At 35.6% G+C, this 12,150-nt stretch overlaps 1 protein-coding gene across 1 annotated transcript in view; it reads right to left on the bottom strand.

Moving 5' to 3' along the window:
- lrp2b (low density lipoprotein receptor-related protein 2b) overlaps window positions 1-12,150 on the bottom strand; it is a 100,241-nt gene that overhangs the window by 74,639 nt on the left and 13,452 nt on the right. Inside the window, exons 13-22 of the mRNA XM_087276033.1 lie at window positions 11,592-11,798; window positions 10,677-10,879; window positions 10,130-10,270; window positions 9,766-9,975; window positions 9,164-9,356; window positions 6,837-6,962; window positions 6,523-6,653; window positions 6,245-6,382; window positions 3,261-3,539; window positions 2,367-2,606 (exon numbers count right to left, since the gene is read on the bottom strand). Coding sequence (XP_087132159.1) covers window positions 2,367-2,606; window positions 3,261-3,539; window positions 6,245-6,382; window positions 6,523-6,653; window positions 6,837-6,962; window positions 9,164-9,356; window positions 9,766-9,975; window positions 10,130-10,270; window positions 10,677-10,879; window positions 11,592-11,798 — 1,868 coding nt within the window. The remainder of the gene's footprint in view (window positions 1-2,366; window positions 2,607-3,260; window positions 3,540-6,244; window positions 6,383-6,522; window positions 6,654-6,836; window positions 6,963-9,163; window positions 9,357-9,765; window positions 9,976-10,129; window positions 10,271-10,676; window positions 10,880-11,591; window positions 11,799-12,150) is intronic.

Below are 12,150 nucleotides of genomic sequence, written 5' to 3'. Positions count from 1 at the left end.
TTTGTGCACCAGATAACTGTAAAAACTTTGATTTTCAATGTCTTCTGCATCAGATCAGGGTGTGCCATGTGCAATACAATGCTTGCTTGTTGCACCGCTGACTCTTATGGCAATACATCATTACTGCCCTTAGTAAACATGCATCCTGATGATGTGATGTAAGAGTGAAGATGCAGGCAAACAGAGTGGTATTTACAGTTTTTTTTTTTTTTTTTACAGAAGCTTTATATGATTACATAAAACAGACGACATGAAGTCACATGGAATGTTTTGGCAATATATTTTTGGTCCTTTGTTTGCACTTTGACACCATTGATGCCTATGGAGGGTGAGAGATAGGGCTGGAACAATAAATTGATCCATTGCCAAATGAATCGAGAAATGAGACATTTTCTGAACATTGCGACTCTCTCTTGAATCAATTTTGATCTTAGCTTTTACCACCAGAATGTACCAGAACATACCACCTGAATTTAAAATATATATATACATTGTGTTTAAATCATGTTTAAACAAATTACAAGTGTTCATAGTGAGCTGTTTACATGAATTCCATGGAATAAAGGCTGTGGTGCAAGTACATTTGACCACATACAGTACATGTCTGAAACAAGCACACAAGCATTCTAACACCGGATTCACATGGGGCTTCATCGTCAACACTTGACAGAAGGCGTGTCTGCAGTTGGGGCTGACGAGATCATCATAGCGGTGTCAGCCAATGACATTAGTCTGCAATCGACTACTGTCTTAGCTGGTGTATTTGCATAAAGTGATCTGATTGCCTGACTTGTTATTTAAGGGACTGTTTCATATTTAAGGGACTGTTTCTTATGGGTTTATTAATCATTCTTTTTTATAAATTAATTCAAACTTAGTTTATTCAAGGTGCAAACCCCTTGCTGCACCTTCAGCAAAACTCCTACTACGTGCAACATGATGACTTTCATGAACATTTATGAGTGTCAAAAGTTGTGGATCTGTTCAGCAAAAGATTTGACTGTGTGTCACTGCATATCAAACGACTAAAAATAATACTAAACGATATAGCTAAAAGAATCTCCACTGTATGGTATAGTTTCTTCTGTTAAACTAAACAGTTACATTATGGCGTATTAGGCATGTTTCAGGACAACCATGCCTCGTGTGAGAGCACCCTTATTCATGCTAACTAAAAGCGTACAATTAAAAACTAGCCTAGAGCGTCATGTGCTGCAAAAACTAAAAAAGTTTAGAATTGATTCCAAAATGAATCGTGATGCATTCCAAAAATCTCAGAATTATTGTCCTATCCCAGTGGAAGAAGCGTCAGGTGCAAGTGATTAACATGTGAAGTCAATGCAAAGATGCAAATAGACATCCTGCAGCACGATACGTGTGAATGGTGCGGCGCGAATGACATAAATTGCGTGAATGGTGCAGTGCGAATGGCGAGGCCTGTTGTTTGTGTCTCGGGGGAAAATCCTCTTGCCTACACCAAAAACAGTTCATCAAACTGGGCTCGGCTTAGTCAGAAGCGCTGCTGAATTCTTCCATCACCCAGGTTAAGTTTCTGGAGGATTTTATAAGCTCACAGAGCTAGTGCATCTCTGAAAGGATTTAGTGGACTCAGACATGGTTCCAAATGAATCGAGGCTGTTTTTCAGCCTTTATAAAGCACATAAACACAACTTTTTTCTCAATAAAATCCATGTCAGCCATTTAGCAACGAAGCTGGAGTCACCGTGCAGACAGAAGCCCTGCCCATCACATTTTCAGATTTTCATTCGCGAATAAAGCGAGTAACTCAACATGAGTAAACTCAAAATGTTCTATTTATACACAAATAGCATGATTTATCCGCACGTTCCGCGTCTGGTGTGAAAACAGCATCAGATTTAATCTAAAATATCTTAATTAGAATTCAATATGAATGAATTGGATGGCATGGTGACTCAGTGGATAGCACTGTTGCCTCACAGCAAGAAGGTTGCTGGTTCGAGTCTAGGATGGACCAGTTTGCATTTCTATGTGGAGTTTGCATGTTCTCCCTGTGTTTGCGTGGGTTTCCTCTGGGTGCTCCGTTTTCACCCACAGTACATAGACATGTGCTATATGGTAAATTGAATTAACTAAATTGGCAGTTATATGAGTGTATGGGTGTTTCCCAGTACTGGGTTGCAGCTGGAAGGGCATCCGCTGCTTAAAACATATGCAGGAATAGTTGGCGGTTCATTCGACTGTGGTGACCCCTGATAAATAAGGGACTAACCCAAAGGAAAATGAACGAGTGAATGAATGAAGATTTCAGGGGATTGGAAAAAACTAATTTGTATTTTTGAGTGAACTTAAACTTCTGTTTTAAAAAACTCCTCTTCAATACTCACTGCAATGTCTCTCATCAGAACCATCACCACAGTCATTAAAGGCATCGCAGACCCACGTTTTCGGGATGCAGTTTCCATTGGTGCAAGCAAACTGGCTAGATGAGCAGGTGGTTGGACCACGTGTTGGACAGTTAGTCTCGTCGGATCCATCGCCACAGTCATCATGCCCATCACAGCGCCATCTAGCAGGGATGCAGTGCTTGTTACCACAAGTGAATGCATATGGGGAGCAGGTTGCACCTGATTAAAAAAGAGGAGGAAAAAGATGTTCATAAAAATGTTACAGTCTAGGTCAAAAAATGTATAAATTAGATATGCCCATGCCCCAAAATAAGAACACTTGTTAATAATAGGGCACTTCCAGGAGGAGAAAGAGAGGGGAAGAAGGGGGTCAGGGAAAATTACCTTTGACAGAGACCATAATTTCAAATTTAATATAACATGTTTTTGGTTTTTGATTGTTTTATTTTTAAACTACAACAATTTCAACTGAGATGTTTAAATTAAATGTTGTCAATGAATCTTTTTTGTATTGTACAAAAAAAAAAACATTGTACATTCTGTTACACCACAGATAGAAGACAAGGCACAAGACACCAGTCAAAAATCAAGCCAAAGGGAGGTACAGCTTAGTGTTGAGTGTTTGGCATTGAACTTAATTGTTTTATAATAAGGATTGTTTATATTTTCTATTGTAATAACTTCATTTAAGTTTGTTTAATTCAAAAAGTAGCCTTTTAAGTGCACGAGATGTGACTTTTATGCATGTCATGGGTTAAATAACCCTTTACACTTCTGTAATAAGTTTCATCTGAAGATGCTGCAAACAGTGTATTTACAAATCTTTGGTTTAAGTTAAGTTTCCCCCTATGCAAGGTTTTGGTACATACATACCTGGAAGAGTGCAGTTGACTTCATCAGTCTTGTCAACGCAGTCGTTTACACCATCACATCGGTAAGAATTGGGCACACAGCGACCTCCGTCACAAGGAAAGGCATAGTCTCCGCAGTTATCATCTGGAGGGGGCTCAGTGTCATCTTTCACACAGTCTCTCTGGTTCTCCTGCAGCTTCATGCCAAAGGGACATCCACACACACGGCTGGATGCAGGTGTAGGAAAACAAAAGTGGCTGCAGCGTCCGTTTGGAATCATATTGCATCTGCTTTTAAATACTGTAAAAAGTAAAATAATTCAGTACATTATCCCTTTACAGTACAGATCACAGCAATTCATTATCACTTTGAACATTAAAAAAAAAACTAAATAAAAACTTGTAATATGAGAATTAATCTAAATCAATTTTGATATTGCTTTGGTGTGCATAAAGTCAAATATATCAGAGTGAGAAAGCTCTTGTGGCATCAATGAAGAAATAATGTTTATGTATATTAAATAAATTTCTGTTTAACGGAGAGAAGATTTTTCCCCAATTTCTGTTTAACGGAGAGAAGATTTTTCCCCAATTTCTGTTTAACGGAGAGAAGATTTTTTGAACACACTTCTGAACATAATAAGTTTTAATAACTTATTTCTAATAACTGATTTATTTTATCTTTGCCATGATGACAGTGGCGCAGAAGGTAGTAATGTCACCTCACAGCAAGAAGGTCGCTGGTTCGAGCCTCGGCTGAGCCAGTTGGCGTTTCTGTGGGCAGTTTGCCTGTTCTGCTCTGGTTTCCCCCACAGTCCAAAGACATGTGGTACAGGTGAATTGGATGGGCTAAATTGTCTGTAGTGTGAATGGCTGTGTGTGTGTGTGTGTGTGTGTGTGTGTTTCCTAGAGATGGGTTGTGTCTGGAAGGGCATCCGCAGTGTAAAAACATGCTAGATAAGTTTGCAGTTCATTCCGCTTTGGCAAACCCCGAATTAATAAAAAGACTAAGCCGAAAATAAAATAAATGAGTGATGACAGTAAATAATATTTTACTAGATATTTTTCAAGACATTTCCATACAGCGTAAAGTGACATTTAAAGCTTTAACCAGGTTAATTAGGTTAACTAGGCGAGTTATGATAATTAGGCAAGTCATTGTATAATAATGGTTTGTTCTGTAGATAATTTAAAAATATATATAGCTTAAAGGAGCTAATAAAAAAATAATCCAAAATACTCTCCGATTGCAACAAACCATACATTAATGAAAAAAACTTCATATGATGTATAATTTGATAAATAAATCTGGTTCCACTTTATATGAAGTGTCCTTAACAAATATGTACTTACGCTGAAATGAGTAATTCTTTACAATGTACTAATTGTGTAATGTATGTTTTACATAATGCGTATGCTTGATTAAATACCTGATATATTCCCTAACCATACCAATATTCCACCTCGATAGCACAGTACATTGTATTTATATTGTGATGCAAATACATCGTAGTTAAATCCTCTTAAAAGAGCCATTATTTTGGATTTTTGAAAATAACCTTCCATGCACAGCACTAAGTGAATGAAAACATTCAGCTGAGGTTTAAATCTAAAAGATCACCTTGTTTAAAAATATTGATTCTTTAACAGATTATTTGACTCAGAGTCAAATAAATGAATCTAGTTGGGTTCGGATCTTTTGTTTGATCGCATCATCATCAATAAGGTACATGACCATATACAGTATGTACTTCCAGTTCCGTTAAAATGTGCATGCGCTTTCCTTCCACACACTAGCTGAGTGCGGGGATCACGGGACTGATCATGACACAAAGATGACCACTGACAGATGGGAATACAGCTGCAGGGAGTAAAGGGTTAAAGTTCATTTTCACAACAATACCACAGTATTGTCAACCTAGTGCTGTGTTTGCTCATTTAATTTTTCTGATGATTGATACAATAACCTACACTGCAATGCAGGATTCGCCAGCTGTTTGCTGTTGAGCAGCAGAGACCAGGGGATTTTGTCAGACTTTGACAGGTACTTTGTCAGTAACTTTTACAGTTTAAATGGACCAGTTTCTTCTTCCTTCGGATCAAAACATGTAAGTGTCATTAAAATTGTTGCTTCATTTTGTGTAGTTTGCTAAATGTGTTTAATTGTGTGTTATATGTTGTAATCACCCTGCGTGGCTTGTAATCATGTATCAATTATAGATCAGTGCTTGTATTGTATCTCTCAGATTAAATCTGTATGGGGCTGTTCAGATATTGCGTCCAAAACCACGGTAAAAACATGAGGCAATTCTCTGCTGTTTGCCTTTGCTAAGGCCACCATGAGCTGTTCCTACACACGTGTGGCGTGGTCAATTTTCAAAATAGTTCAACTTTTGCCACTGTGTGGATTAATACTGAATGTGTGTCATTAGTATTACTTGGCGTTAGGTTTAAGAGTTGAGCAATATGCTGGTCTTTAACTGTATTTATTTATTGCATTCCTGCATTGGGCTTTTATATACTCTCTGGCTGCTACTTCATAGCCATGGTAGGCTTTTCTCTCTGTCTCGTGTCTTGCAGTTGATCAATCACAAAAGACTGGGTCATCGGACCAATCACCTCAGATTAGCTTTGCGCTAAGGAGGGGTTTGGGAACAAATCAATCGCTGAATGGTTCATGTGGGAGTTGCTGGAATAATTATAAAAAATAAATGCATAGCAAAAGACAATGGAAGTGTTTTTAGACCTTACACGCATATCAGCCTGTTGTTGGAGACCCTTAAAACCAAAATATAACCTTTTTTAATGCTAAATATGAGCTCTTTAATATAAAGTGGCACCACAAATCTCAATCTCAGTTTTTTTATTGTCCAGAGTCACAGTTGTCTTGTCATTGACACAAAATGATTGTCATAGACTCATAACATTAATCATTACATCAAAATATGTGTAAATAGTGCAGTAAATGCGATGACATTCTAGTAAATTAAATAGACAGTCACTTACAATTCTGGAGATCAGCTGAATAAGCCTTGATGTTCATTATACCCGAAATGCCCTTTCGGAGCATTATGTTGTCTCCACCGTCCCTTTTCCTCATTCGGAAAACTGAATTTGTCCGCCAGTCTGACACAAATAGATGATCTAACAAAAGGTGGAGATAGATTACTCAGTGTCAATAAACAAAATATATTTAAGTTCTGTATACCAGTAGTTTAACATCATCTCAACATCAAAATCATAATGTGGCCATGTGATGAATGAACAAACAAAGAAGCACCAACCAGTGTGTATCGTAAGCGAGAAAGGGTGAGTGATTTGTCCAATGCTGGAGATGGCCTGTCGGTCAAACCCATCAATGCTTACATGCTCAATCCGATCCAGCTGTGCATCAACCCAATACAGCCTATCCATCCTGTGGAGCACAACAAATCATTACAATCCAATTTCCATTCAATCCAATTCATCTTTTAATAAATCCAAACTGATCCCTGTGTCTAGATGAATTTGGAATGAAACTTTAATAAAATAAACAGATCTCTTTTAGAAATCAGTTAGGTACAGTAAGGTACTGCTGATTGTTAGATATCTTCCTTACATGTAGTCTACGGCAAGTCCATTAGGCCAGCCAAGTGTTGTGTTGATTAGTGGAACTGCATTGCTTCCATCAGTGTATGCTCTGGTGATCACAGCTGGACGGTACCAGTCAGACCAGAACAGGTATCTAGGGATGTAACACACAGACATTTAATAGCTTTAAATCCTCAAATCTGAAGAAAAATGAGTGGCTGCATCCAAAAGCTGAAAAATGCTACAAGGCATGTCCCAATCCTTTGATCATGTCACATCTTATCTGACTTTTATTGTTTGACTGTTCATTCTAGAGGCTTTGACACAATCTACATAAAAAAATTAAAAAATGTTTCAAGCTTTACTTCATTCAATTACATGTGTATCTTTAACTTCAGTTAAATATGATTTGTTTTATTTTTTCATTAATATATTTTAAGTTCAAAACATAGTTAGATAGAAATGTTTTTAATTTAGAGCTCAACAATGAAATATTTGTTTTGACCATTGTAAAATGTTAAGGTTATTCACACAGGCCAGTAAAAAGAATCTCAAAATGCTTTGTACTTTCATGGACTTAAAATAAATATTGTTTTAGGCAAATTGTTTATTTTTTATTGGCTCAAGTGACCAAATTTTGATGTGAATTATCCTAAAGTTTTTAATTGGATGAATGTATATTTTATGTATTTTTTTTTGTTTTGATTAAAATGTATCTTCTTGTTTAGAATAAAAAGGAATTTAAATTGATTGATTTTCTTCGACAAGACAATCATGCTTTTTACCAGGTTATATTAAGTTGTTCTCGTGGAGAGGAAATATTTTTAAGTCAAATTATTTATTTTTCATTTGGTGAAGTGATCAAATTTAGATGTGAACCATATATATATATATATATATATATATATTTTTTTTTTTTAATTGGATGAATGAAAGCTTTATTTTGTGTGTACAGTGTGTAAAAGGCTATTGAAATAAAGATGATTTGACCTTTTTATACAGTTTTTATCTGATCAATTTTTGAATACTGCTCAGATGTAGCATTTTCTGCCTGGGTTTTCCCACTTTCTATCTCACGGCAATTTGTAACTTTTTGACTTAGTGGTGAATTCTGTCACACTTTATTTTGACGGTCTGTTTGTTATTTTAAATTACATTGCATCTACATGCCAACTGATTCTCATTAGCTTATAAGTAGACTGTTAGGTTGGGGTTAGGGTTGGGGCAAGAGTTAGGGTTAGTGTAAGTTGACCTGTACTTGCTAAGCTTCTTATAGTCAGTTAAATGTCTGTTTAGCAGCAGTACAAACAGATATTACGCAGACAGTCTACTAATACTCAAATGGACAAAATAAAGTGTTACCATAAATTCATACATTTTCATACGACTGAACTTATATGAATTCATACAAATTAGCCTCTAAAGTGACAAAATGTAAAATAATTACATTTCCTCATGAGATCAGACTGACTATCCTGTGCATATAATTCAGTAACAAGGGAGATTTTCAGTAACAGTTGAGACTTTTTTCACTTTTGATGTAATTTCTAGTACTTAAATATTGGCTAATTATTACCAGAGCTCTTTATATTTTGTTGGTGATCATTAAACCTTTATGCTTCCTTGGAGGTGTCTCTGAAATCTGTTTCAAAGGTGCCCTAAAGCTCAGATGCTGCTTGCAAAGTCATTACCTGACAGTATATCAAGACAAAAAGTCATCTGCCTAAGCTTTTAGATGCAGCCAACAATTATTTGGTCTATATACAGTTGAAGTCAGAATTATCTCCCATTTATTTTTTCCACAATTTCTGTTTAACAGAAAGAAGATTTTTAACACATTTTTAAACATAATAGTTTTAATAACTAATTTCTAATAACTGATTTATTTTATCTTTGCCATGATGACAGTACCTAATATTTGACTAGATATTTTTCAAGACGCTTCTAGACAGCTTAAAGTGACATTTAAAGGCTTAACTACTGTAGGTTAATTAGGTTAACTAGGCAGGTTAGGGTAATTAGGCAAGTTATTTTTAACAATGATTTGTTCTGTTAAAAAAAAAAAATGGCAATATTATTGGCTTAAGGCTAATAATATTGACCTTAATTTTTTATTTGTATTTCTTTTATGAAAACGGCTTTCATTTTAGTCGAAATAAAAAAATAAGACTTTCTCAAAAAGAAAAAAAATATTATCAGACATACTGTGAAAATTTCCTAACCCTGTTAAACACCATTTGGGAAATATATAAAAAAGAAAAATCATTCAAAAGGGGGCTAATGATTCTGACTTCAACTGTACGTAATTAAGTTAATTGGTTTAAGCATAAGATTGTTTTTAAACTATGTTCATACCCAGCACTGGGGTGCACAGCAATACCCCGGGGGTATATCAAGTTCTTAACAATGTCCCGTCGAGATCCATCTGTTACTTTAAATGCACAGACAGATCGATATGTGCTGGAAGTCCAGAAGAGAATCTTCGAGGTCCAGTCATATGCCATCGATTCCACAGCACCCACTCTGTAACCCGTCAGGACCTTATGACCTGAGATACATCAGCAAGATTTTGTTTAGTGAAAAACTGATTTAGTGAAGAATTTATTTTTCTTAGAGTGATAAGTAAAACTCATTTGTGTTATGTTATAGGTACAGAACAAAATCAACTCATCCAACTAATCCTTCAACTTTTATTCGCATCTCAACTGCAGAAGTTTAGAAAACTAAAGTAACTAAATTAGAGTTAATTGAATTTTTATTTTAATGGTAATCGTTATGTAAATATTTGAAAACTTTCTAAAATGTATACATCTTTATTAATATGACCTATAGTGCATGAAAATGAAAAGTGGTCGTCTTAAAGTTTTGGGGCACTTAAAGTTTGAAAATTGAATTTATTTATTTATATTTTTGCAGAAAAACTAAAACCAGCAGCAATGTGTTTTTCAGAGACTCACTAGTGCCATTGATGTTTGATTTGTATATGAGCTGCCGCATTCGATCATTGTAGAACACGCTTTCCACAGACGCATCATACTCTACTCCAGAACCAGAAAAGGTATCAGCCAGTCCAGAAAGAGGTAAGGTGACGTCCTCCTGAGAGGAAACATTAAGAGGAATCCCTCTGACCGCTTGTGCGTACGCCACCAGTAAATAATCTTTAATTTCTGAAAAAAGACAGACATGTATGTTTTAGAGAATCTGGTGCATCTGAGAAATATTTCAGTCATTTATTCAACGATTAAATTAAGCTATCCAATCCAAGTTTCTCATTTAAAAACAATGAGGCTCATAATTTTGTAAGAAGGATCCTCGTCTTACTAAAGCAACTGTGGCGATCATCCTGAAGGTCGTATCCTAAGCGACACATGCAGCGATAACCCAGCCCGTCATTGTCCGTGCGGTGACTCAGAAGGCAGATTTGCTGACACCCACCGTTGTGTCTGCCACACGGGTTTATCACTGCATTCAGAAAAATGGCCAGTTATAATGATGTATACTTACAAAGCAAAATCCTCTGAGCAAAATTTACTCAGTTCAGAGACTATTTGGTCCCTCTTTAAATAAGCGAAAACAGGTTGGTAAGTAAAGCTGCTGTTTGTGGATTTGCTTAATGATCCTCTGCTGAGATTTTGAGAGATTCAATGTATTATGTTTCAGCTGATTTCATCTAAGGCTGTGACTGAAGTCAGTTGTAGTTTTGTGTTTTTCTTCTGTGTTTTTGTTTATGTTCATCATCAGTGCTCAATCATTACCTAATTATTCCTTGTCTGTCATTTATTTAATTCTCATTCAACTTTACTCAGGGGATTTTGCCGTCTTGTTATTTTATAAGAGTTTTCATTCACTTTTTGTTCACTTGTCTCACCAAAAGGCTGAAGAGCTGGATGGGAAACCACAATTTGTCCAGGCCGGTTAGTAGAGCGGTACAGGAAAGTGGGGTCACTGCCATTGAAGCGGTTAGTCCGAATCACACCCATTTTGACCCAGTCAGTGAAAAAAGCATGGTTCTCAAATACTGAAATTCCGAATGGGTGAGGAACCTGATGGCCTCCATTCAACACTGTTTTCCTAGAGGCACAATTAATAGCAAAAATGTAAACATTAAACTAACAAACGCTTTTTTTGTTTTCTTTTCGTGTTTTTTGTGTGATAATGAACTTCTAATAGGCTACTAAGGCTACAATTTTTTTAAGTACTACATTTTTATTCTTTGAAGTAAAAAAAAAAATGTGAAAACTGTTATAAAATATTACAAATTAATATATATTTTTCCACATACATGAATTTCTAACTTTCAATTTAAATTAAATGCTCGACTGTTTAAATATTGCCACTATTCTTGTCAACTTTTACTATAATACATGCTTTATTAACTAAAATGTACTAATTAAAGAATATATAATAAGTCTTGCCAACAGAATAAAGCCTCCTAACAAAGAATACATAATTTTATGCTTAAATTGCATGAAAATTGCATGGGAATGCGAGACATTTTGCTAAATTCTGTGTTATATTTCCTAATAATTATTATTAACAAATCAACACATATTATTATTAACATTTTCACATCTGTTTTTACGAGATTTGATCCTCACTTTTGATTTCATCATACATTAATTGTAGGATCAAAACCTATATGTATTGAAATGTGTTTTGTCCTATTTTAATTATTGTTTTGTCTTATTTTAAATAATTTCATCTTGGATTTTCCTTTGCCTTCTGGTTGAGAACTACTTATTTGCATACACATAAATGGAAAAATAGCAAATTGCACAATTACCTGTCCAAGCCACTATATGTTACTGTCTCAACCAGGTTAAAATGACTGTCTGTCCAGTAAACCCTCTTGGTGACCAAATCCAAGGTGATTCCGGTAGGGCTACCTAATCTGGTCTTAACCAGATCAAATCGGTTACTACCATCCATGAAGGCTCGCTCTAATTTGACATCATCTGTGTTATCGCCAGAGTCTGTGAAGAACATGTATCTGTAGAGGAAAAAAAGGTTAGGGCAAACAGACCATAAACAGATGAGACATGTTTGTTAAAATGTGCCATAGAATGCATTAATAAAATGTTCAAATGCTCTCTGCCATTAAAATAAAATGTATTTGGTTTAGATGAGTGCAGAAATTCTCCAAGAAAGGGTTTTAAAGCTCCAATTTCAAACCCTAGAAACTGAACCTAATATGAAATGGTAAGTTTTGATCATATTTGGATTGGTTATGAATATTAATGAGCTCTGCTCTGATACTTCAGCAGCTCATGCCAGTGAAACTCATAAAGGTTTGGAACCACCTGAGGGTGAGTAAAAAATGAGTAAATTATTTAAGTTAACTC

The sequence above is a fragment of the Danio rerio genome, chromosome 12, assembly GCF_052040795.2.
Source record: "Danio rerio strain M-AB ecotype USA chromosome 12, GRCz13ab, whole genome shotgun sequence".
Lineage (NCBI taxonomy): Eukaryota > Metazoa > Chordata > Actinopteri > Cypriniformes > Danionidae > Danio > Danio rerio.
Note: the sequence above shows the minus strand (reverse complement) of the source record. Positions and strands in the feature narration are given on the sequence as shown.